Raw genomic sequence first — 25983 nt, 5'->3', positions numbered from 1 at the left:
CCTGTCTGCCTGTCTGTCTGCCTGTCTGTCTGCCTGTCTGTCTGCCTGTCTGCCTGTCTGTCTGCCTGTCTGTCTGTCTGTCTGTCTGCCTGTCTGTCTGCCTGTCTGTCTGTCTGTCTGTCTGTCTGTCTGTCTGTCTGTCTGCCTGTCTGTCTGTCTGTCTGTCTGTCTGTCTGCCTGTCTGTCTGCCTGTCTGTCTGCCTGTCTGCCTGTCTGTCTGTCTGTCTGTCTGTCTGCCTTCCTGTCTGTCTGTCTGTGTCTGCCTGTCTGCCTGTCTGCCTTCCTGTCTGTCTGTCCGTCTGTCTGCTTAACTGACAGACAGGAAGATAATACGCTACTCATTACTGTAAAGAAAGCGCTGTGTTAGTGGGTTACCCATATGGCAGGTCTGGTCTCACTAATAGACTGCTTCCTGTCTAACTGTCTGTCTGTCAACCAGCCTCAGGGACAAACTATAGACTGCATGCAGCTAAAGGAAGAGGTAATTACTGGTATGGGGTACAAGCCATGACACAAACACATGCTTGCATGCACACACACATACACTCACACAATGACAACCCAGGAGAGAGAGAGAGAGAGAGAGAAAAGAGAGAGAGAGAGAGAGAGAGAGAGAGAGAGAGAGAGAGAGAGAGAGAGAGAGAGAGAGAGAGAGAGAGAGAGAGAGACTATCATCATTCCCGACAGCAGAGGAGCATTGAGAAGGTGATGAAATATAGATGTGGGATAGAGAAGGACCATTAGTTCCCCGCTGGGACCAGATCTGTCTCTGTGTGTGTGCGTGAGTTTGTGCGTGTGTGCTTGTGCGTGCGTGCATACATAAACGCGCACACACACAAACGTGACTGACAGTGGTCAGTGTTTATGATGATGATTTTTGGTCGCGATGCATGCTTAAGCATAATGACATCGTTCCCTCTTCTCTCACTCTCTCTCTCTCCACGGTCGGGCAAGCTGAGAAGCGCAGCTGCTGTGTGTGTGAGTGAGGGAGGACGGGTGAGGGATCGGGAGACAGAAAAGGAGGAAGGCTTTTTATCACCGACACTCTCTACCCCTGTGGTCGACAACAGTGTTCGACCGGCGGTTGGAGGAGCCAGATAGATCCGTTGGGCGACTGGTAACCTTGGAGGCACGCCAAACCACCCATGAGGAGGGAAGCGGGTGGAAGGATGCCTCTTTCCCTGATCTGACAGAAGACATTTGTTCGGTGAATGAGCGGAGGGCACCGAATTGACGCAATACAGTAGGTGAGTTTTTGGTAGTAGTTACACATATCAGTTGATTTTGTAATCAATCTACGCAATCTACTGACACGGTATCGACCATACCGCGGCGGGGCTATTTTCTGTTTATTTTGTGGTTTCTATAATTGTGGTGATTATTTGTCCTGCCGCGTACAGCAGCATTACTTCCTGTGCGCGGGAACGCGCCTCGTTCCAATCATAAATCCAGCACGGACCGTGTGTGTGTGTAGCCTTGACAAGACACACACTCATCCTCTCTCACGCACCCCACCACACAGACTCGTGGCATCTTTTTAGTCAGCATCCAGCCAGCCAGACAGCATTATGTCCTTATTAGAACAGTCAGTGATTGAGTCACCATGAGTAACCATACCTGAGACCTGAAAACCTGCTGAAGCTTTCTATACATAGCTCAATGGGTAACACAGTCCTCGGGGCCACACTCAGATGACCTGCACCCAAACCCTGTCTGTCTCATAAAACAGACTGTAGATTTACTTAGGTGTGTGTCTACTGTCTGTGTATATTGTATGTGTGTCTGTCTACTGTCTGTGTATATTGTAGGTGTGTCTTCTGTCTGTGTATATTGTAGAAGGTGTGTGTCTACTGTCTACTGTCTGTGTATATTGTAGGTGTGTGTCTACTGTCTACTGTCTGTGTATATTGTAGAAGGTGTGTGTGTCTACTGTCTGTGTATATTGTAGAAGGTGTGTGTCTACTGTCTGTGTATATTGTAGAAGGTGTGTGTGTCTACTGTCTGTGTATATTGTAGGTGTGTGTCTACTGTCTACTGTCTGTGTATATTGTAGAAGGTGTGTGTGTGTCTACTGTCTGTGTATATTGTAGAAGGTGTGTGTGTCTACTGTCTGTGTATATTGTACAAGGTGTGTGTGTGTACTGTCTGTGTATATTGTACAAGGTGTGTGTGTCTACTGTCTGTGTATATTGTAGGTGTGTGTCTACTGTCTGTGTATATTGTAGGTGTGTGTGTCTACTGTCTAATGTCTGTGTATATTGTAGAAGGTGTGTGTGTGTCTACTGTCTGTGTATATTGTAGAAGGTGTGTGTGTCTACTGTCTACTGTCTGTGTATGTTGTAGGTGTGTGTGTCTACTGTCTACTGTCTGTGTATATTGTAGGTGTGTGTGTCTACTGTCTACTGTCTGTGTATGTTGTAGGTGTGTGTGTCTACTGTCTACTGTCTGTGTACATTGTAGAAGGTGTGTGTGTCAACTGTCTACTGTCTGTGTATATTGTAGGTGTGTGTGTCTACTGTCTGTGTATATTGTAGTGTCTGTGTATATTGTAGTGTCTGTGTATATTGTAGAAGTGTGTGTGTGTCTACTGTCTGTGTATATTGTAGGGTGTGTGTGTGTCTACTGTCTGTGTATATTGTAGAAGGTGTGTGTGTGTCTACTGTCTGTGTATATTGTAGAAGGTGTGTGTGTCTACTGTCTGTGTATATTGTAGGTGTGTGTCTACTGTCTACTGTCTGTGTATATTGTAGGTGTGTGTGTCTACTGTCTGTGTATATTGTAGGTGTGTGTCTACTGTCTGTGTATATTGTAGAAGGTGTGTGTGTGTCTACTGTCTGTGTATATTGTAGGTGTGTGTCTACTGTCTGTGTATATTGTAGAAGGTGTGTGTCTACTGTCTGTGTATATTGCAGAAGGTGTGTGTCTACTGTCTACTGTCTGTGAATATTGTAGGTGTGTGTCTGCAGTCTGTGTATATTGTAGGTGTGTGTGTCTACTGTCTACTGTCTGTGTATATTGTAGAAGGTGTGTGTGTCTACTGTCTGTGTGTATTGTAGAAAGTGTGTGTGTCTACTGTCTGTGTATATTGTAGGTGTGTGACTACTGTCTGTGTATATTGTAGAAGGTGTGTGTGTCTACTGTCTGTGTATGTTGTAGGTGTGTGTGTCTACTGTCTGTGTATATTGTAGAAGTGTGTGTGTGTCTGTCTACTGTCTGTGTATATTGTAGGTGTGTGTGTCTACTGTCTGTGTATATTGTAGATGGTGTGTGTGTCTACTGTCTGTGTATATTGTAGGTGTGTGTGTGTCTACTGTCTGTGTATATTGTAGGTGTGTGTGTGTCTACTGTCTGTGTATATTGTAGAAGGTGTGTGTGTCTACTGTCTGTGTATATTGTAGGTGTGTGTGTCTACTGTCTGTGTATATTGTAGAAGGTGTGTGTGTCTACTGTCTGTGTATATTGTAGAAGTGTGTGTGTGTGACTACTGTCTGTTTATATTGTAGAAGTGTGTGTGTCTACTGTCTGTGTATATTGTAGAAGGTGTGTGTGTCTACTGTCTGTGTATATTGTAGAAGGTGTGTGTGTCTACTGTCTACTGTCTGTGTATATTGTAGGTGTGTGTCTACTGTCTGTGTATATTGTAGAAGGTGTGTGTCTATTGTCTGTGTATATTTTAGGTGTGTGTGACTACTGTCTGTGTATATTGTAGAAGGTGTGTGTGTCTACTGTCTGTGTATATTGTAGAAGGTGTGTGTGTCTACTGTCTGTGTGTCTGTGTATATTGTAGAAGGTGTGTGTGTCTACTGTCTGTGTATATTGTAGGTGTGTGTGTCTACTGTCTGTGTATATTGTAGGTGTGTGTGTGTGTCTACTGTCTGTGTATATTGTAGGTGTGTGTGTCTACTGTCTGTGTATATTGTAGAAGGTGTGTGTGTCTACTGTCTGTGTATATTGTAGGTGTGTGTGTCTACTGTCTGTGTATATTGTAGAAGTGTGTGTGTGTCTACTGTCTGTGTATATTGTAGGTGTGTGTGTCTACTGTCTGTGTATATTGTAGAAGGTGTGTGTGTCTACTGTCTGTGTATATTGTAGGTGTGTGTGTCTACTGTCTGTGTATATTGTAGGTGTGTGTCTACTGTCTACTGTCTGTATATTGTAGGTGTGTGTCTACTGTCTGTGTATATTTTAGATGTGTGTCTCTACTGTCTGTGTATATTGTAGAAGGTGTGTGTGTCTACTGTCTGTGTATATTGTAGGTGTGTGTGTCTACTGTCTGTGTATATTGTAGGTGTGTGTCTACTGTCTTTGTACATTGTAGGTGTGTGTGTCTACTGTCTGTGTATATTGTAGAAGGTGTGTAACTACTGTCTGTGTATATTGTAGGTGTGTGTGTGTCTACTGTGTGTCTACTGTCTGTGTATATTGTAGGTGTGTGACTACTGTCTATGTATATTGTACGTGTGTGTGTGTCTACTGTCTGTGTAAATTGTAGGTGTGTGTCAACTGTCTGTGTATATTGTAGGTGTGTGTCTACTGTCTGTGTATATTGTTAGGTGTTGTGACTACTGTCTGTGTATATTGTAGAAGGTGTGTGTGTGTCTACTGTCTGTGTATATTGTAGAACTGTCTGTGTATATTGTAGGTGTGTGTGTCTACTGTCTGTGTATATTGTAGAAGGTGTGTGTGTCTACTGTCTGTGTATATTGTAGAAGGTGTGTGTGTCTACTGTCTGTGTATATTGTAGGTGTGTGTCTACTGTGTGTCTACTGTCTGTGTATTTTGTAGGTGTGTGTGTCTACTGTCTGTGTACATTGTAGAAGGTGTGTGTGTCTACTGTCTGTGTATATTGTAGGTGTGTGTGTCTACTGTCTGTGTATATTGTAGAAGGTGTGTGTGTGTCTACTGTCTGTGTATATTGTAGGTGTGTGTGTCTACTGTCTGTGTATATTGTAGGTGTGTGTGTCTACTGTCTGTGTATATTGTAGGTGTGTGTGTCTACTGTCTGTGTATATTGTAGGTGTGTGTCTACTGTGTGACTACTGTCTGTTTATATTGTAGGTCTGTGACTACTGTCTGTGTATATTTTAGATGTGTGTCTCTACTGTCTGTGTATATTGTAGAAGGTGTGTGTGTCTACTGTCTACTGTCTGTGTATATTGTAGGTGTGTGTCTACTGTCTGTGTATATTGTAGAAGGTGTGTGTCTACTGTCTGTGTATATTTTAGATGTGTGTGTCTACTGTCTGTGTATATTGTAGAAGGTGTGTGTCTACTGTCTGTGTATATTGTAGGTGTGTGTCTACTGTGTGACTACTGTCTGTTTATATTGTAGGTGTGTGACTACTGTCTGTGTATATTGTAGAAGGTGTGTGTGTCTACTGTCTACTGTCTGTGTATATTGTAGAAGGTGTGTGTCTACTGTCTGTGTATATTTTAGGTGTGTGTGACTACTGTCTGTGTATTTTGTAGAAGGTGTGTGTGTCTACTGTCTGTGTATATTGTAGAAGGTGTGTGTGTCTACTGTCTACTGTCTGTGTATATTGTAGAAGGTGTGTGTGTCTACTGTCTGTGTATATTGTAGATGGTGTGTGTCTACTGTCTGTATATTGTAGAATGTGTGTGTGTCTACTGTCTGTGTATATTGTAGAAGGTGTGTGTGTCTACTGTCTGTGTATATTGTAGAAGGTGTGTGTGTCTACTGTCTGTGTATATTGTAGGTGTGTGTCTACTGTCTGTGTATATTGTAGAAGGTGTGTCTCTACTGTCTGTGTATATTGTAGAAGGTGTGTGTGTCTACTGTCTACTGTCTGTGTATATTGTAGAAGGTGTGTGTGTCTACTGTCTGTGTATATTGTAGAAGGTGTGTGTGTCTACTGTCTGTGTATATTGTAGAAGGTGTGTGTGTCTACTGTCTACTGTCTGTGTACATTGTAGAAGGTGTGTTTGTCTACTGTCTACTGTCTGTGTATATTGTAGGTGTGTGTGTCTACTGTCTACTGTCTGTGTATATTGTAGGTGTGTGTGTCTACTGTCTGTGTATATTGTAGGTGTGTGTCTACTGTCTGTCTGTTTATATTGTAGGTGTGTGTGACTACTGTCTATGTATATTGTAGGTGTGTTTGTCTACTGCCTGTGTATATTGTAGGTGTGTGTCTACTGCCTGTGTATATTGTAGGTGTGTGTCTACTGTCTGTGTATATTGTAGGTGTGTGTCTACTGTCTGTGTATATTGTAGGTGTGTGTCTACTGTCTGTGTATATTGTAGGTGTGTGTGTCTACTGTCTGTGTATATTGTAGAAGGTGTGTGTGTCTACTGTCTGTGTATATTGTAGAAGGTGTGTGTGTCTACTGTCTGTGTATATTGTAGAAGGTGTGTGTGTCTACTGTCTGTGTATATTGTAGAAGGTGTGTGTGTCTACTGTCTGTGTATATTGTAGAAGGTGTGTGTGTCTACTGTCTGTGTATATTGTAGGTGTGTCTCTACTGTCTACTGTCTGTGTATATTGTAGAAGGTGTGTTTGTGTCTACTGTCTACTGTCTGTGTATATTGTAGGTGTGTGTGTGTCTACTGACTGTGTATATTGTAGGTGTGTGTGTCTACTGTCTACTGTCTGTGTATATTGTAGGTGTGTGTGTCTACTGTCTGTGTATATTGTAGGTGTGTGTCTACTGTCTGTGTATATTGTAGGTGTGTGTCTACTGTCTGTGTATATTGTAGGTGTGTGTGTGTCTACTGTCTGTGTACATTGTAGAAGGTGTGTGTGTCTACTGTCTGTGTATATTGAAGGTGTGTGTGTGTCTACTGTCTGTGTATATTGTAGGTGTGTGTGTCTACTGTCTGCGTTTATTGTAGGTGTGTATGTCTACTGTCTACTGTCTGTGTATGTTGTAGGTGTGTGTGTCTACTGTCTACTGTCTGTTTATATTGTAGGTGTGTGTGTCTACTGTCTGTGTATATTGTAGGTGTGTGTGTCTACTGTCTGTGTATATTGTAGGTGTGTGTCTACTGTGTGACTACTGTCTGTTTATATTGTAGGTGTGTGACTACTGTCTGTGTATATTGTAGAAGGTGTGTGTCTACTGTCTGTGTATATTTTAGATGTGTGTGTCTACTGTCTGTGTATATTGTAGAAGGTGTGTGTCTACTGTCTGTGTATATTGTAGGTGTGTGTCTACGGTGTGACTACTGTCTGTTTATATTGTAGAAGGTGTGTGTGTCTACTGTCTGTCTGTATATTGTAGGTGTGTGTCTACTGTCTGTGTATATTTTAGATGTGTGTGTCTACTGTCTGTGTATTTTGTAGAAGGTGTGTGTGTCTACTGTCTGTGTATATTGTAGAAGGTGTGTGTGTGTCTACTGTCTGTGTATATTGTAGGTGTGTGTCTACTGTCTGTGTATATTGTAGAAGGTGTGTCTCTACTGTCTGTGTATATTTTAGGTGTGTGTGACTACTGTCTGTGTATTTTGTAGAAGGTGTGTGTGTGTCTACTGTCTGTGTATATTGTAGGTGTGTGTCTACTGTCTGTGTATATTGTAGAAGGTGTGTCTCTACTGTCTGTGTATATTGTAGAAGGTGTGTGTGTCTACTGTCTACTGTCTGTGTATATTGTAGAAGGTGTGTGTGTCTACTGTCTGTGTATATTGTAGAAGGTGTGTGTGTCTACTGTCTGTGTATATTGTAGAAGGTGTGTGTGTCTACTGTCTACTGTCTGTGTACATTGTAGAAGGTGTGTTTGTCTACTGTCTACTGTCTGTGTATATTGTAGGTGTGTGTGTCTACTGTCTACTGTCTGTGTATATTGTAGGTGTGTGTGTCTACTGTCTGTGTATATTGTAGGTGTGTGTGTCTACTGCCTGTGTATATTGTAGGTGTGTGTGTCTACTGCCTGTGTATATTGTAGGTGTGTGTCTACTGTCTGTGTATATTGTAGAAGGTGTGTGTGTCTACTGTCTGTGTATATTGTAGAAGGTGTGTGTGTCTACTGTCTGTGTATATTGTAGAAGGTGTGTGTGTCTACTGTCTGTGTATATTGTAGAAGGTGTGTGTGTCTACTGTCTGTGTATATTGTAGGTGTGTCTCTACTGTCTACTGTCTGTGTATATTGTAGGTGTGTGTCTACTGTCTGTGTATGTGTACATTGTAGAAGGTGTGTTTGTGTCTACTGTCTACTGTCTGTGTATATTGTAGGTGTGTGTGTGTCTACTGTCTGTGTATATTGTAGGTGTGTGTGTCTACTGTCTACTGTCTGTGTACATTGTAGAAGGTGTGTGTGTCTACTGTCTGTGTATATTGTAGGTGTGTGTCTACTGTCTGTGTATATTGTAGGTGTGTGTGTCTACTGTCTGTGTATATTGTAGGTGTGTGTGTCTACTGTCTGTGTATATTGTAGGTGTGTGTCTACTGTCTGTGTATATTGTAGGTGTGTGTGTGTCTACTGTCTGTGTATATTGTAGGTGTGTGTGTCTACTGTCTACTGTCTGTGTACATTGTAGAAGGTGTGTGTGTCTACTGTCTGTGTATATTGTAGGTGTGTGTCTACTGTCTGTGTATATTGTAGGTGTGTGTGTCTACTGTCTGTGTATATTGTAGGTGTGTGTGTCTACTGTCTGTGTATATTGTAGGTGTGTGTGTCTACTGTCTGTGTATATTGTAGGTGTGTGTGTCTACTGTCTGTGTATATTGTAGGTGTGTGTGTGTCTACTGTCTGTGTATATTGTAGGTGTGTGTGTCTACTGTCTGTGTATATTGTAGGTGTGTGTGTCTACTGTCTGTGTATATTGAAGGTGTGTGTGTGTCTACTGTCTGCGTTTATTGTAGGTGTGTATGTCTACTGTCTACTGTCTGTGTATGTTGTAGGTGTGTGTGTCTACTGTCTACTGTCTGTTTATATTGTAGGTGTGTGTGTCTACTGTCTGTGTATATTGTAGGTGTGTGTGTCTACTGTCTGTGTATATTGTAGGTGTGTGTCTACTGTGTGACTACTGTCTGTTTATATTGTAGGTGTGTGACTACTGTCTGTGTATATTGTAGAAGGTGTGTGTGTCTACTGTCTACTGTCTGTTTATATTGTAGGTGTGTGTGTCTACTGTCTGTGTATATTGTAGGTGTGTGTCTACTGTGTGTCTACTTTCTGTGTATATTGTAGAAGGTGTGTGTCTATTGTCTGTGTATATTTTAGATGTGTGTGTCTACTGTCTGTGTATATTGTAGAAGGTGTGTGTCTACTGTCTGTGTATATTTTAGGTGTGTGTGACTACTGTCTGTGTATTTTGTAGAAGGTGTGTGTGTCTACTGTCTGTGTATATTGTAGAAGGTGTGTGTGTGTCTACTGTCTCTGTATATTGTAGGTGTGTGTCTACTGTCTGTGTATATTGTAGAAGGTGTGTCTCTACTGTCTGTGTATATTGTAGAAGGTGTGTGTGTCTACTGTCTACTGTCTGTGTATATTGTAGAAGGTGTCTGTGTATATTGTAGAAGGTGTGTGTGTCTACTGTCTGTGTATATTGTAGAAGGTGTGTGTGTCTACTGTCTGTGTACATTGTAGAAGGTGTGTTTGTCTACTGTCTACTGTCTGTGTATATTGTAGGTGTGTGTGTCTACTGTCTACTGTCTGTGTATATTGTAGGTGTGTGTGTCTACTGTCTGTGTATATTGTAGGTGTGTGTCTACTGTGTGACTACTGTCTGTTTATATTGTAGGTGTGTGTGACTACTGTCTATGTATATTGTAGGTGTGTGTGTCTACTGCCTGTGTATATTGTAGGTGTGTGTCTACTGCCTGTGTATATTGTAGGTGTGTGTCTACTGTCTGTGTATATTGTAGGTGTGTGTGTCTACTGTCTGTGTATATTGAAGGTGTGTGTGTGTCTACTGTCTGTGTATATTGTAGGTGTGTGTGTCTACTGTCTGTGTATATTGTAGAAGTGTGTGTCTACTGTCTACTGTCTGTGTATATTGTAGGTGTGTGTCTACTGTCTGTGTACTGTCTGTGTATATTGTAGGGTGTGTGTGTCTACTGTCTGTCTGTATATTGTAGGTGTGTGTGTCTACTGTCTGTGTATATTGTAGGTGTGTGTGTCTGTGTATATTGTAGGTGTGTGTGTCTACTGTCTGTGTATATTGTAGGTGTGTGTCTACTGTTTGTGTATATTGTAGGTGTGTGTGTCTACTGTCTGTGTATATTGTAGGTGTGTGTGTCTACTGTCTGTGTATATTGTAGGTGTGTGTGTCTACTGTCTGTGTATATTGTCTGTGTAGGTGTGTGTGTGTCTACTCTACTACTGTCTGTGTATATTGTAGAAGGTGTGTGTGTCTACTGTCTGTGTATATTGTAGATGTGTGTGTCTACTGTCTGTGTATATTGTAGAAGGTGTGTGTCTACTGTCTGTGTATATTGTAGGTGTGTGTGTCTACTACTGTCTGTGTATACTTGTATATTGAAGGTGTGTGTGTCTACTGTCTGTGTATATTGTAGAAGGTGTGTGTGTCTACTGTCTGTGTATATTGTAGGTGTGTGTCTACTGTCTGTGTATATTGTAGAAGGTGTGTCTCTACTGTCTGTGTATATTGTAGAAGGTGTGTGTGTCTACTGTCTACTGTCTGTGTATATTGTAGAAGGTGTGTGTGTCTACTGTCTGTGTATATTGTAGAAGGTGTGTGTGTCTACTGTCTGTGTATATTGTAGAAGGTGTGTGTGTCTACTGTCTACTGTCTGTGTACATTGTAGAAGGTGTGTTTGTCTACTGTCTACTGTCTGTGTATATTGTAGGTGTGTGTGTCTACTGTCTACTGTCTGTGTATATTGTAGGTGTGTGTGTCTACTGTCTGTGTATATTGTAGGTGTGTGTCTACTGTCTGTCTGTATATTGTAGGTGTGTGTCTACTGTCTGTGTATATTGTAGGTGTGTGTGTCTACTGTCTGTGTATATTGTAGGTGTGTGTCTACTGCCTGTGTATATTGTAGGTGTGTATACTGTCTGTGTATATTGTAGGTGTGTGTCTACTGTCTGTGTATATTGTAGAAGGTGTGTGTGTCTACTGTCTGTGTATATTGTAGAAGGTGTGTGTGTCTACTGTCTGTGTATATTGTAGAAGGTGTATGTGTCTACTGTCTGTGTATATTGTAGAAGGGTGTGTGTCTACTGTCTGTGTATATTGTAGAAGGTGTGTGTCTACTGTCTACTGTCTGTGTATATTGTAGAAGGTGTGTGTGTCTACTGTCTACTGTCTGTGTATATTGTAGGTGTGTGTGTACTGTCTGTGTATATTGTAGGTGTGTGTCTACTGTCTGTGTATATTGTAGGTGTGTGTGTCTACTGTCTGTGTATATTGTAGGTGTGTGTGTCTACTGTCTGTGTATATTGTAGGTGTGTGTGTCTACTGTCTGTGTATATTGTAGGTGTGTGTCTACTGTCTGTGTATATTGTAGGTGTGTGTGTCTACTGTCTGTGTATATTGAAGGTGTGTGTGTGTCTACTGTCTGTGTATATTGTAGGTGTGTGTGTCTACTGTCTGCGTTTATTGTAGGTGTGTGTGTCTACTGTCTGTGTATATTGTAGAAGTGTGTGTGTGTCTGTCTACTGTCTGTGTATATTGTAGGTGTGTGTGTCTACTGTCTGTGTATATTGTAGGTGTGTACTGTGTGACTACTGTCTGTTTATATTGTAGGTGTGTGTGTCTACTGTCTGTGTATATTGTAGAAGGTGTGTGTGTCTACTGTCTGTGTATATTGTAGTCTGTGTATATTGTGGTGTGTGTCTACTGTCTACTGTCTGTATATTGTAGGTGTGTGTGTCTACTGTCTGTGTATATTGTAGGTGTGTGTGTCTACTGTCTGTGTATATTGTAGGGTGTGTGTGTCTACTGTCTGTGTATATTGTAGGTGTGTGTCTACTGTCTGTGTATATTGTAGGTGTGTGTCTGTGTCTACTGTCTGTGTATATTGTAGAAGGTTGTCTACTGTCTGTGTATATTGTAGTGTGTGTGTCTACTGTCTGTGTATCTAGGTGTGTGTCTACTGTCTGTGTATATTGTAGGTGTGTGTGTCTACTGTCTGTGTATATTGTAGGTGTGTGTGTGTCTACTGTCTGTGTATATTGTAGGTGTGTGTGTCTGTGTATATTGTACTGTCTGTGTATATTGTAGGTGGTGTGTGTGTCTACTGTCTGTGTATATTGTATATATTGTAGGTGTGTACTGTCTGTGTGTGTCTACTGTCTGTGTATATTGTAGAAGGTGTGTGTGTCTACTGTCTGTGTATATTGTAGAAGGTGTGTGTGTCTACTGTCTGTGTATATTGTAGGTGTGTGTCTACTGTCTGTGTATATTGTAGGTGTGTGTGTCTACTGTCTGTGTATATTGTAGGTGTGTGTCTACTGTCTGTGTATATTGTAGAAGGTGTGTGTCTATTGTCTACTGTCTGTGTATATTGTAGAAGGTGTGTGTGTCTACTGTCTGTGTATATTGTAGAAGGTGTCTGTGTATACTGTCTGTGTATATTGTAGGTGTGTGTGTGTCTGTCTGTGTATATTGTAGGTGTGTGTGTCTACTGTCTGTGTATATTGTAGAAGGTGTGTGTGTCTACTGTCTGTGTATATTGTAGGTGTGTGTCTACTGTCTACTGTCTGTGTATATTGTAGGTGTGTGTGTCTACTGTCTACTGTCTGTGTATATTGTAGAAGTGTGTGTGTCTACTGTCTGTGTATATTGTAGGTGTGTGTCTCTACTGTCTGTGTATATTGTAGAAGTGTGTGTGTCTACTGTCTGTGTATATTGTAGAAGGTGTGTGTGTCTACTGTCTGTGTATATTGTAGAAGTGTGTGTGTCTACTGTCTGTGTATATTGTAGGTGTGTGTGTACTGTCTACTGTCTGTGTATATTGTAGAAGGTGTGTGTGTCTACTGTCTACTGTCTGTGTATATTGTAGGTGTGTGTGTCTGTGTACTGTCTGTGTATATTGTAGGTGTGTGTCTACTGTCTGTGTATATTGTAGAAGTGTGTGTGTCTACTACTGTCTGTGTATATTGTAGTGTGTGTGTCTACTGTCTGTGTATATTGTAGGTGTGTGTCTACTGTCTGTGTATACTGTCTGTGTATATTGTAGAAGGTGTGTGTGTCTACTGTCTGTGTATATTGTAGGTGTGTGTCTACTGTCTGTGTATATTGTAGGTGTGTGTCTACTGTCTGTGTATATTGTAGGTGTGTGTGTCTACTGTCTACTGTCTGTGTATATTGTAGGGTGTGTGTGTCTACTGTCTGTGTATATTGTAGGTGTGTGTGTCTACTGTCTGTGTATATTGTAGAAGTGTGTGTGTCTACTGTCTGTGTATATTGTAGGTGTGTGTGTCTACTGTCTGTGTATATTGTAAGGTGTGTGTCTACTGTCTGTGTATATTTTAGGTGTGTGTGTGTCTACTGTCTGTGTATATTTTAGGTGTGTGTGACTACTGTCTGTGTATATTGTAGAAGGTGTGTGTGTCTACTGTCTGTGTATATTGTAGAAGGTGTGTGTGTCTACTGTCTGTGTATATTGTAGGTGTGTGTCTACTGTCTGTGTATATTGTAGAAGGTGTGTGTGTCTACTGTCTACTGTCTGTGTATATTGTAGAAGGTGTGTGTGTCTACTGTCTGTGTATATTGTAGAAGGTGTGTGTGTCTACTGTCTGTGTATATTGTAGGTGTGTGTGTCTACTGTCTGTGTATATTGTAGAAGTGTGTGTGTCTGTCTATATTGTCTACTGTCTGTGTATATTGTAGGTGTGTGTGTCTACTGTCTGTGTATATTGTAGGTGTGTGTGTCTACTGTCTGTGTATATTGTAGGTGTGTGTGTCTACTGTCTACTGTCTGTGTATATTGTTGTAGGTGTGTGTCTACTGTCTACTGTCTGTGTATATTGAAGGTGTGTGTGTGTCTACTGTCTGTGTATATTGTAGGTGTGTGTGTCTACTGTCTGTGTATATTGTAGGTGTGTGTGTCTACTGTCTGTATATTGTAGGTGTGTGTCTACTGTCTACTGTCTGTGTATATTGTAGGTGTGTGTCTACTGTGTGTGTGTCTACTGTCTGTGTATATTGTAGGTGTGTGTCTACTGTCTACTGTCTGTGTATATTGTAGGTGTGTGTCTACTGCCTGTGTATATTGTTGGTTGTGTCTTTCTACTGTCTGTGTATATTGTAGGTGTGTGTGTGTCTACTGTCTGTTTATATTGTATGTGTGTGTGTGTCTACTGTCTGTGTATATTGTAGAATATGTGTGTCTGTGTATATTGTAGGTGTGTGTGTCTACTGTCTGTGTATATTGTAGAAGGTGTGTGTGTCTACTGTCTGTGTATATTGTAGGTGTGTGTGTGTCTACTGTCTGTGTATATTGTAGGTGTGTGTGTCTACTGTCTGTGTTATTGTAGGTGTGTATGTCTACTGTCTACTGTCTGTGTATGTTGTAGGTGTGTGTGTCTACTGTCTACTGTCTGTGTATATTGTAGGTGTGTGTGTCTACTGTCTGTGTATATTGTAGGTGTGTGTGTCTACTGTCTGTGTATATTGTAGGTGTGTGTGTCTACTGTCTGTGTATATTGTAGGTGTGTGTCTACTGTGTGACTACTGTCTGTTGTAGGTGTGTGATACTGTCTGTGTATATTGTAGAAGTGTGTGTGTCTACTGTCTGTGTATATTGTAGGTGTGTGTGTCTACTGTCTGTGTATATTGTAGAAGGTGTGTGTGTCTACTGTCTGTGTATATTGTAGGTGTGTGTCTACTGTCTACTGTCTGTTTATATTGTAGAAGTGTGTGTGTCTACTGTCTACTGTCTGTGTATATTGTAGGTGTGTGTCTACTGTCTGTGTATATTTTAGGTGTGTGTGTCTACTGTCTGTGTATATTGTAGAAGGTGTGTGTGTCTACTGTCTGTGTATATTGTAGAAGGTGTGTGTGTGTCTACTGTCTGTGTATATTGTAGGTGTGTGTCTACTGTCTGTGTATATTGTAGAAGGTGTGTGTCTACTGTCTGTGTCTACTGTCTGTGTATATTGTAGAAGGTGTGTGTGTCTACTGTCTACTGTCTGTGTATATTGTAGGTGTGTGTCTACTGTCTGTGTATATTGTAGAAGGTGTGTCTACTGTCTGTGTATATTGTAGAAGGTGTGTGTGTCTACTGTCTGTGTATATTGTAGAAGGTGTGTGTGTGACTACTGTCTGTGTATATTGTAGAAGGTGTGTGTGTCTACTGTCTGTGTATATTGTAGAAGGTGTGTGTGTCTACTGTCTGTGTATATTGTAGAAGGTGTGTGTCTACTGTGTCTACTGTCTGTCTGTATATTGTAGGTGTGTGTGTCTACTGTCTGTGTATATTGTAGGTGTGTGTGTCTAGTCTGTGTATATTGTAGGTGTGTGTCTACTGTCTGTGTATATTGTAGGTGTGTGTGTCTACTGTCTGTGTATATTGTAGAAGGTGTGTGTGTCTACTGTCTGTGTATATTGTAGAAGGTGTGTGTGACTACTGTCTGTGTATATTGTAGGTGTGTGTGTGTCTACTGTCTGTGTATATTGTAGAAGGTGTGTGTCTACTGTCTACTGTCTGTGTATATTGTAGAAGGTGTGTGTGTCTACTGTCTACTGTCTGTGTATATTGTAGAAGGTGTGTGTCTACTGTCTGTGTATATTGTAGGTGTGTGTGTGTGTATATAGGTGTGTGTGTCTACTGTCTGTGTATATTGTAGGTGGTGTGTCTACTGTCTGTGTATATTGTCTACTGTCTGTGTATATTGTAGGTGTGTGTCTACTGTGTCTGTGTCTGTGTATATTGTAGGTGTGTGTGTCTACTGTCTGTGTATATTGTGTATATTGGTGTGTGTGTCTACTGTCTGTGTATATTGTAGGTGTGTGTGTCTACTGTCTGTGTATATTGTAGGTGTGTGTGTCTACTGTCTACTGTCTGTGTATATTGTAGGTGTGTGTGTCTACTGTCTGTGTATATTGTAGAAGGTGTGTGTGTCTACTGTCTGTGTATATTGTAGGTGTGTGTGTGTCTACTGTCTGTGTATACTGTCTGTGTATATTGTAGGTGTGTGTGTCTACTGTCTACTGTCTGTGTATATTGTAGAAGGTGTGTGTCTACTGTCTACTGTCTGTGTATATTGTAGGTGTGTGTGTCTACTGTCTGTGTATATTGTAGGTGTGTGTGTCTACTGTCTGTGTATATTGTAGGTGTGTGTCTACTGTCTACTGTCTGTGTATATTGTAGGTGTGTGTGTCTACTGTCTGTGTATATTGTAGAAGGTGTGTGTGTCTACTGTCTGTGTATATTGTAGGTGTGTGTGTGTCTACTGTCTGTGTATATTGTAGAAGGTGTGTGTCTACTGTCTACTGTCTGTGTATATTGTAGAAGGTGTGTTTGTGTCTACTGTGTACTGTCTGTGTATATTGTCTACTGTCTACTGTCTGTGTATATTGTAGGTGTGTGTGTCTACTGTCTGTGTATATTGTAGGTGTGTGTGTCTACTGTCTGTGTATATTGTAGGTGTGTGTGTCTACTGTCTGTCTGTATATTGTAGGTGTGTGTGTCTACTGTCTGTGTATATTGTAGGTGTGTGTCTACTGTCTGTGTCTGTGTATATTGTAGAAGGTGTGTGTGTCTACTGTCTGTGTATATTGTAGGTGTGTGTCTACTGTCTGTGTATATTGTAGGTGTGTGTCTACTGTCTACTGTCTGTGTATATTGAAGGTGTGTGTGTGTCTACTGTCTGTGTATATTGTAGGTGTGTGTGTCTACTGTCTGCGTTTATTGTAGGTGTGTCTGTCTACTGTCTGTGTATATTGTAGGTGTGTGTGTCTACTGTCTGCGTTATTGTAGGTGTGTGTCTACTGTCTGTGTACTGTCTGTGTATATTGTAGGTGTGTGTGTCTACTGTCTGTCTGTTTATATTGTAGGTGTGTGTGTCTACTGTCTGTGTATATTGTGTGTGTGTCTACTGTCTGTGTATATTGTAGGTGTGTGTCTACTGTGTGACTACTGTCTGTTTATATTGTGGTGTGTGACTACTGTCTGTGTATATTGTAGAAGGTGTGTGTGTCTACTGTCTACTGTCTGTGTATATTGTAGTCTAATATTGTGTGTGTGTCTACTGTCTGTGTATATTGTAGGTGTGTGTCTGTCTGTCTGTTTATATTGTAGAAGGTGTGTGTGTCTACTGTCTACTGTCTGTGTATATTGTAGGTGTGTGTGTCTACTGTCTGTGTATATTGTAGATGTGTGTGTGTCTACTGTCTGTGTATATTGTAGAAGGTGTGTGTGTCTACTGTCTGTGTATATTGTAGGTGTGTGTGTCTAGTCTGTGTGTTGTAGAAGGTGTGTATGTAGGTGTGTGTCTACTGTCTGTGTATATTGTAGAAGGTGTGTGTCTGTGTATACTGTCTACTGTCTGTGTATATTGTAGGTGTGTGTCTACTGTCTGTGTATATTGTAGGTGTGTGTGTCTACTGTCTACTGTCTGTGTATATTGTAGAAGGTGTGTGTGTCTACTGTCTGTGTATATTGTAGAAGGTGTGTGTGTCTACTGTCTGTGTATATTGTAGAAGGTGTGTGTGTCTACTGTCTGTGTATATTGTAGAAGGTGTGTGTGTCTACTGTCTGTGTATATTGTAGAAGGTGTGTGTGTTTCTACTGTCTGTGTAAATTGTAGAAGGTGTGTTTGTCTACTGTCTACTGTCTGTGTATATTGTAGGTGTGTGTGTCTACTGTCTACTGTCTGTGTATATTGTAGGTGTGTGTGTCTACTGTCTGTGTATATTGTAGGTGTGTGTCTACTGTCTGTTTATATTGTAGGTGTGTGTGACTACTGTCTATGTATATTGTAGGTGTGTGTGTCTACTGCCTGTGTATATTGTAGGTGTGTGTCTACTGCCTGTGTATATTGTAGGTGTGTGTCTACTGTCTGTGTATATTGTAGGTGTGTGTCTACTGTCTGTGTATATTGTAGAAGGTGTGTGTGTCTACTGTCTGTGTATATTGTAGAAGGTGTGTGTGTCTACTGTCTGTGTATATTGTAGAAGGTGTGTGTGACTACTGTCTGTGTATATTGTAGGTGTGTGTGTCTACTGTCTGTGTATATTGTAGAAGGTGTGTGTCTACTGTCTACTGTCTGTGTATATTGTAGAAGGTGTGTTTGTGTCTACTGTCTACTGTCTGTGTATATTGTAGGTGTGTGTCTACTGTCTGTGTATATTGTAGGTGTGTGTCTACTGTCTGTGTATATTGTAGGTGTGTGTGTCTACTGTCTGTGTATATTGTAGGTGTGTGTGTCTACTGTCTGTGTATATTGTAGGTGTGTGTGTCTACTGTCTGTGTATATTGTAGGTGTGTGTCTACTGTCTGTGTATATTGTAGGTGTGTGTCTACTGTCTGTGTATATTGTAGGTGTGTGTGTGTCTACTGTCTGTGTATATTGTAGGTGTGTGTGTGTCTACTGTCTGTGTTTATTGTAGGTGTGTATGTCTACTGTCTACTGTCTGTGTATGTTGTAGGTGTGTGTGTCTACTGTCTACTGTCTGTTTATATTGTAGGTGTGTGTGTCTACTGTCTGTGTATATTGTAGGTGTGTGTGTCTACTGTCTGTGTATATTGTAGGTGTGTGTGTCTACTGTCTGTGTATATTGTAGGTGTGTGTGTCTACTGTCTGTCTGTATATTGTAGGTGTGTGTGTCTACTGTCTGTGTATATTGTAGGTGTGTGTCTACTGTCTGTGTATATTGTAGGTGTGTGTGTCTGTGTATATTGTAGGTGTGTGTGTCTACTGTCTGTGTATATTGTAGGTGTGTGTGTCTACTGTCTGTGTATATTGTAGGTGTGTGTCTGCTTGTAGGTGTGTCTACTGTCTACTGTCTGTATATTTGTAGAAGGTGTGTGTCTACTGTCTGTGTATATTTTAGGTGTGTGTGTCTACTGTCTGTGTATATTGTAGGTGTGTGTCTACTGTCTGTGTATATTGTAGGTGTGTGTGACTACTGTCTGTGTATATTGTAGGTGTGTGTGTCTACTGTCTGTGTATATTGTAGGTGTGTGTCTACTGTGTCTAATATTGTAGGTGTGTGTCTACTGTCTGTGTATATTGTAGAAGGTGTGTGTGTCTACTGTCTGTCTGTTTATATTGTAGAAGTGTGTGTCTCTACTGTCTGTGTATATTGTAGAAGGTGTGTGTGTCTACTGTCTGTCTGTGTATATTGTAGAAGTGTGTGTGTCTACTGTCTGTGTATATTGTAGAAGGTGTGTGTGTCTACTGTCTGTGTATATTGTAGAAGGTGTGTGTGTCTGTCTACTGTCTGTGTATATTGTAGAAGGTGTGTGTGTCTACTGTCTACTGTCTGTGTATATTGTAGGTGTGTGTCTACTGTCTGTGTATATTGTAGTGTGTGTCTGTCTACTGTGTATATTGTAGGTGTGTGTCTACTGTCTACTGTCTGTGTATATTGAAGGTGTGTGTGTGTCTACTGTCTGTGTATATTGTAGGTGTGTGTGTCTACTGTCTGCGTTTATTGTAGGTGTGTCTGTCTACTGTCTGCGTTTATTGTAGGTGTGTATGTCTACTGTCTACTGTCTGTGTATGTTGTAGGTGTGTGTGTCTACTGTCTACTGTCTGTGTATATTGTAGGTGTGTGTGTCTACTGCCTGTGTATATTGTAGGTGTGTGTCTACTGCCTGTGTATATTGTAGGTGTGTGTCTACTGTCTGTGTATATTGTAGGTGTGTGTCTACTGTCTGTGTATATTGTAGAAGGTGTGTGTGTCTACTGTCTGTGTATATTGTAGAAGGTGTGTGTGTCTACTGTCTGTGTATATTGTAGAAGGTGTGTGTGACTACTGTCTGTGTATATTGTAGGTGTGTGTGTGTCTACTGTCTGTGTATATTGTAGAAGGTGTGTGTCTACTGTCTACTGTCTGTGTATATTGTAGAAGGTGTGTTTGTGTCTACTGTCTACTGTCTGTGTATATTGTAGGTGTGTGTCTACTGTCTGTGTATATTGTAGGTGTGTGTCTACTGTCTGTGTATATTGTAGGTGTGTGTGTCTACTGTCTGTGTATATTGTAGGTGTGTGTGTCTACTGTCTGTGTATATTGTAGGTGTGTGTGTCTACTGTCTGTGTATATTGTAGGTGTGTGTCTACTGTCTGTGTATATTGTAGGTGTGTGTGTCTACTGTCTGTGTATATTGTAGGTGTGTGTCTACTGTCTGTGTATATTGTAGGTGTGTGTGTCTACTGTCTGTGTATATTGTAGGTGTGTGTGTCTACTGTCTGCGTTTATTGTAGGTGTGTATGTCTACTGTCTACTGTCTGTGTATGTTGTAGGTGTGTGTGTCTACTGTCTACTGTCTGTTTATATTGTAGGTGTGTGTGTCTACTGTCTGTGTATATTGTAGGTGTGTGTCTACTGTGTGACTACTGTCTGTTTATATTGTAGGTGTGTGACTACTGTCTGTGTATATTGTAGAAGGTGTGTGTGTACTGTCTACTGTCTGTGTATATTGTAGGTGTGTGTCTACTGTCTGTGTATATTTTAGATGTGTGTCTACTGTCTGTGTATATTGTAGAAGTGTGTGTGTCTGTGTATATTTTAGGTGTGTGTGACTACTGTCTGTGTATATTGTAGAAGGTGTGTGTGTCTACTGTCTGTGTATATTGTAGAAGGTGTGTGTGTGTCTACTGTCTGTGTATATTGTAGGTGTGTGTGTCTGTGTATATTGTCTACTGTCTGTGTATATTGTAGAAGGTGTGTGTGTCTACTGTCTACTGTCTGTGTATATTGTAGAAGGTGTGTGTGTCTACTGTCTGTGTATATTGTAGAAGGTGTGTGTGTCTACTGTCTGTGTATATTGTAGAAGTGTGTGTGTCTACTCTACTGTCTGTGTATTGTAGAAGTGTGTGTGTCTACTGTCTACTGTCTGTGTATATTGTAGGTGTGTGTGTCTACTGTCTACTGTCTGTGTATATTGTAGGTGTGTGTGTCTACTGTCTGTGTATATTGTAGAAGGTGTGTGTGTTTCTACTGTCTGTGTAAATTGTAGAAGGTGTGTGTGTCTTCTGTCTGTGTATATTGTAGAAGGTGTGTGTGTCTACTGTCTGTGTATATTGTAGAAGGTGTGTGTGTCTACTGTCTGTGTATATTGTAGAAGGTGTGTGTTGTCTGTGTATATTGTAGAAGGTGTGTGTGTCTACTGTCTGTGTATATTGTAGGTGTGTGTGTCTACTGTCTACTGTCTGTATATTGTAGGTGTGTGTGTGTCTACTGTCTGTGTATATTGTAGAAGGTGTGTGTGTCTACTGTCTGTGTATATTGTAGAAGGTGTGTGTGTCTACTCTACTGTCTGTGTATATTGTAGAAGGTGTGTTTGTCTACTGTCTGTCTGTGTATATTGTAGAAGTGTGTGTCTACTGTCTACTGTCTGTGTATATTGTAGAAGGTGTGTGTGTCTACTGTCTGTGTATATTGTAGGTGTGTGTCTACTGTGTGTACTACTGTCTGTGTATATTGTAGAAGTCTGTGTATATTGTAGTGTGTGTCTACTGTCTGTGTATATTGTAGGTGTGTGTCTACTGTCTGTGTATATTTTAGGTGTGTGTGACTACTGTCTGTGTATATTGTAGAAGGTGTGTGTGTCTACTGTCTGTGTATATTGTAGAATGTGTGTGTGTCTACTGTCTGTGTATATTGTAGAAGGTGTGTGTGTCTACTGTCAAATGACATTGTATATTGTAGAAGTGTGTGTGTGTCTTCTGTCTGTGTATATTGTAGAAGGTGTGTGTGTCTACTGTCTGTGTATATTGTAGAAGGTGTGTGTGTCTACTGTCTGTGTGTATATTGTAGAATGTGTGTGTCTACTGTCTGTGTATATTGTAGAAGGTGTGTGTGTCTACTGTCTACTGTCTGTGTATATTGTAGAAGGTGTGTGTGTGTCTACTGTCTGTGTATATTGTAGAAGGTGTGTGTGTCTACTGTCTGTGTATATTGTAGAATGTGTGTGTGTCTACTGTCTGTGTATATTGTAGAAGGTGTGTGTGTCTTCTGTCTGTGTATATTGTAGAAGGTGTGTGTGTCTTCTGTCTGTGTATATTGTAGAAGGTGTGTGTGTCTACTGTCTGTGTATATTGTAGAAGGTGTGTGTGTCTACTGTCTGTGTATATTGTAGAAGGTGTGTGTGTGTCCACTGCAGCAGCATCCTCTGCGTCAGAACAGTGAATTACAACCACTGACTGAGTCACCTGGCAGACACAGAGGGTCTTACGGCAGATAGACACTCTTAGATAGTTCATGGCAATGCGGTCGGAAGACAATGCCATTAGGTGAAACCCCTCTGTTTCTGTCTGAGGGGTGTGTGTCGGTGTCTAACGTTTGTCCTCACCTCTCCTCCCTACAGGTGAGTAACCATGGAATCCACTCATCTCCTGGACGGCTCCAAAAAACGAGTGAAGATCCACCCTCACACCGTCACCGCCAAGTACGCCCCACACACACCCCACACACACACACACTTCCCCCAGCCCGGAGACGAGGGGTACGATGACGCTCCCTCCTTCGAGGACTTCGGCTCCTTCCTGGAGGAGACCTCGGACAAGAAACAGCTGACAGGAGCCAGGAAGTGGACAGGAAAGGCCGGCGCTCTGTTTGGAGGGAAGGACAAAAACAAAGACACACCCCCTAGACCTCCAATGGGGGGAGGCGAGGGGGGAGTGGAGGGAGGAGGGAAGGGTGCAGGAGGGGGAGTAGGGGAGCAGCTAGCGAGTTTCGGCGAAGCGTCCGTCTCTGCGTCTCGGCTTACGTGGGCCAGTGTGGTCTTGGCGGGGCTGGCTCATGGCTGTGTGTGTGTTCTGACACGCCTGGCCGCCTCACGCTTTAACCTCCCACCCTTAACTCTCCTCTTGGTACGATCCATCCTCCAGCTGCTCTATGGGACTGTACCAATGAAACGGGCGGAGACGGCCTTTGGCTCAAAGGGCTATCGGCGGAAGCTGCTCCTGTACGGTCTGACTCACTCCTTCTCCCTCTGCTGCGCTTACTCGTCCTTATCCTTCGTCTCCCCCGGCGACGACGAGGCCATGTTGACAACCTGGCGCCTGGCGACCACCGTCCTGTCGGCCACTCTGGCGTTGTTGCTCCTGGACGAGCGGCTGGGATTGGTAGACCTGGTCACCGTAGCGACAGGCGTGTTAGGGCTGGGTCTGGCGCTAGTTCCTAACCCAATAGGGCTGGATGAGAACAACAACGGGACCGGGTCAGGAATGCCCAATGGGGCGACACCGGCACAACAGTCGGCCCAGTTCTGGCGGGAAGCGTTCGGTTGGTCCCTGACTGTTCTTGCAGGACTATGGATGTCTCTGGCTCTAGTCATGTACCGCTCTCTGAAGGAACGGGTCAGTGTCGGCACCGCTCTGTTCACTGTCAGTTGGACCGGCTGTCTGAGCACCGCAGTCTCCATGCTTCTCCTCCGACAAGGACCAGTGTGGCCGGCCAGTCTCCAGGCTTGGTGCATCGTCCTGGGGGTAGCTGTGTGCTCTGCTGGGGGGTTCGTGGGGGTGACCCATGGCCTCACCCGACTTCACCCAGCTTTGGTGTCGGCTACACAGGGTCTGGAAGTACCGGTCGCTATGGTGCTGGAGATCGCTGTTGTGCCATTGGTTCCCTCAGTGTGTGAGGTCATAGGGGGTGTGGTGGTGGTGGCGAGCGTGGGTTGGCTTGTTACAGTGAAGCTCCTCCCCTCTCGAGGAAGTGGGAGGAAACAGAGAGAAGAGTACGAAGAGATCCTGGACTCGCCAATTAAATAGCACACACGCACACACAAAAGCACATGCAAGGAGACATGCACGCACAAAGATTCTGGACTTGCCAATCAAATAGACCACTCCCCTTCTATCTATGTTTCTGTCTTTCTCTCTTTTCCCAGGGGGTTTGCTCTCTCTCTCTCTCTCTCTCTGTGTATCTCTCTCTGTATCTCTCTCTCTGTATCTCTCTCTGTATCTCTCTCTCTCTCTCTCTGTATCTCTCTCTCTGTCTGTATATCTCTCTCTGTATCTCTCTCTCTGTATCTGTCTCTCTGTGTCTCTGTCTCTGTGTCTCTGTCTCTGTGTCTCTGTCTCTGTGTCTCTGTCTCTGTGTCTCTGTCTCTCTGTCTCTGTGTCTCTGTCTCTGTGTCTCTGTCTCTGTCTCTGTCTCTGTGTCTCTGTCTCTGTCTCTGTGTCTCTGTCTCTGTCTCTGTCTCTGTCTCTCTATTTCTCTGTAGCTCTCTCGCTCTCTCTAAGAGGACTCTATGGTGAATGTTAATGCTTGAGCAAAAATAGCTGTCTTTAACCACAGATCTAGAATCAGATACACCAACTCCAGTCCTTAACTTAACCATTAGGAGGTGTCAAAATATCTGACCCTGTATCAGTGGTTAGGGAAAACATCTACCTACCCCAATGTGAATAGTAAATGTATCTATTTTGTATTGTAATTGTTGTGAAGTGCCAATACTGTGTTGTCTTACTGGCTATTGTGATAGTGTGATGTCATATTAAAAGCTCACTGTGTTACTGTGATTTGCTCTCCTACTGACTGTGTGTGTATGTGTGTGTGTGTTGGCTGAGTTTCACATGGTAAAGTGTCACTGACTATGTTAGCCAGCTGAGGGTTAGCGAAGGTGATCAATGCCAACTATAGAGACAGACAGCCAGAGTGAGGGAGACAGAGAGAGAGAGACAGCCAGAGGCAGGGAGGACAGACAGAAGAGACAGACAGAGAGGGAAGGAGAGCGAGACAGACAGCCAGAGGGAAGGAGAGAGACAGACAGCCAGAGTGAGGGAGACAGAGAGAGAGAGACAGCCAGAGGCAGGGAGGGAGAAAGAGACAGACAGACAGAGGGAGGGAGAGAGAGCGAGAGAGAGACAGCCAGAGGGAAGGAGAGAGAGACAGACAGCCAGAGGGAGGGAGAGAGAGAGAGACAGACAGCCAGAGGGAGGGAGAGAGAGAGAGAGACAGCCAGAGGGAGGGAGAGAGGGGGACGCACGGACGATCGGAGGGAGGGAGAGAGAGAGAGACGGACGGACAGCCAGAGGGAGGGAGAGATAGAGAGACAGCCAGAGAGAGGGAGAGAGAGAGAGACAGACAGACAGACAGAGGGAGGGAGTGAGAGAGAGCGAGAGAGAGACAGCCAGAGGGAAGGAGAGAGAGACAGAGAGCCAGAGGGAAGGAGAGAGAGACAGACAGCCAGAGAGAGAGAGAGAGAGAGACAGACAGACAGACAGAGGGAGGAAGAGAGAGAGACAGACGGACGATCGGAGGGAGGGAGAGAGAGAGAGAGACGGACGGACAGCCAGAGGGAGGGAGAGAGAGAGAGACAGACAGCCAGAGGGAGGGGGGAGGGAGGGAGGCGGACGGACGGACGGAGGGAGGGAGGCGGACGGACGGACGGACGGAGGGAGACAGAGAGAGAGACAGCCAGAGGGAAGGAGAGAGAGACAGACATTCAGAGGGAAGGAGAGAGAGACAGACAGCCAGAGAGAGAGAGAGAGACAGACAGACAGAGGGAGGGAGAGAGAGAGACAGACAGCCAGAGGGAGGGAGAGAGGGGGACGGACAGACGATCGGAGGGAGGGAGAGAGAGAGAGAGAGACGGACGGACAGCCAGAGGGAGGGAGAGAGAGAGAGACAGACAGCCAGAGGGAGGGAGGGAGGGAGGGAGGGAGGGAGGCGGACGGACGGACGGAGGGAGGGAGGGAGACGGAGAGAGAGAGAGAGAGAGAGAGACAGCCGGAGGGAAGGAGAGAGAGACAGACAGCCAGAGGGAAGGAGAGAGAGACAGACAGCCAGAGGGAAGGAGAGAGAGACAGACAGCCAGAGAGAGAGAGAGAGACAGACAGACAGAGGGAGGGAGAGAGAGAGACAGACAGCCAGAGAGAGAGAGAGAGAGACAGACAGACAGAGGGAGGGAGAGAGAGAGAGAGACAGCCAGAGGGAGGGAGA

General features: G+C 43.0%; 1 protein-coding gene across 2 annotated transcripts; it reads left to right on the top strand.

Moving 5' to 3' along the window:
- The first annotated feature begins 806 nt into the window (after positions 1-806).
- On the top strand, positions 807-24554 carry LOC135543029 (solute carrier family 35 member G2-like). Of its 2 annotated transcripts, none has more exons than XM_064970133.1 (2): positions 807-1243; positions 22403-24554. In XM_064970133.1, exon 2 carries the CDS (start codon positions 22413-22415, stop codon positions 23805-23807), a length of 1395 nt encoding a protein of 464 aa, XP_064826205.1. In that variant the 5' UTR covers positions 807-1243; positions 22403-22412; the 3' UTR covers positions 23808-24554. The 2 variants fall into 2 exon arrangements, with proteins under 2 accessions (XP_064826205.1, XP_064826204.1); XM_064970132.1 differs by having other exon boundaries at positions 808-1247.
- Positions 24555-25983: the final 1429 nt, after the last annotated feature.

This window comes from Oncorhynchus masou, chromosome 7, assembly GCF_036934945.1.
Source record: "Oncorhynchus masou masou isolate Uvic2021 chromosome 7, UVic_Omas_1.1, whole genome shotgun sequence".
In the NCBI taxonomy this organism is placed as follows: Eukaryota; Metazoa; Chordata; class Actinopteri; order Salmoniformes; family Salmonidae; genus Oncorhynchus; species Oncorhynchus masou.
This window is presented reverse-complemented; position numbering and strand designations above follow the sequence as displayed.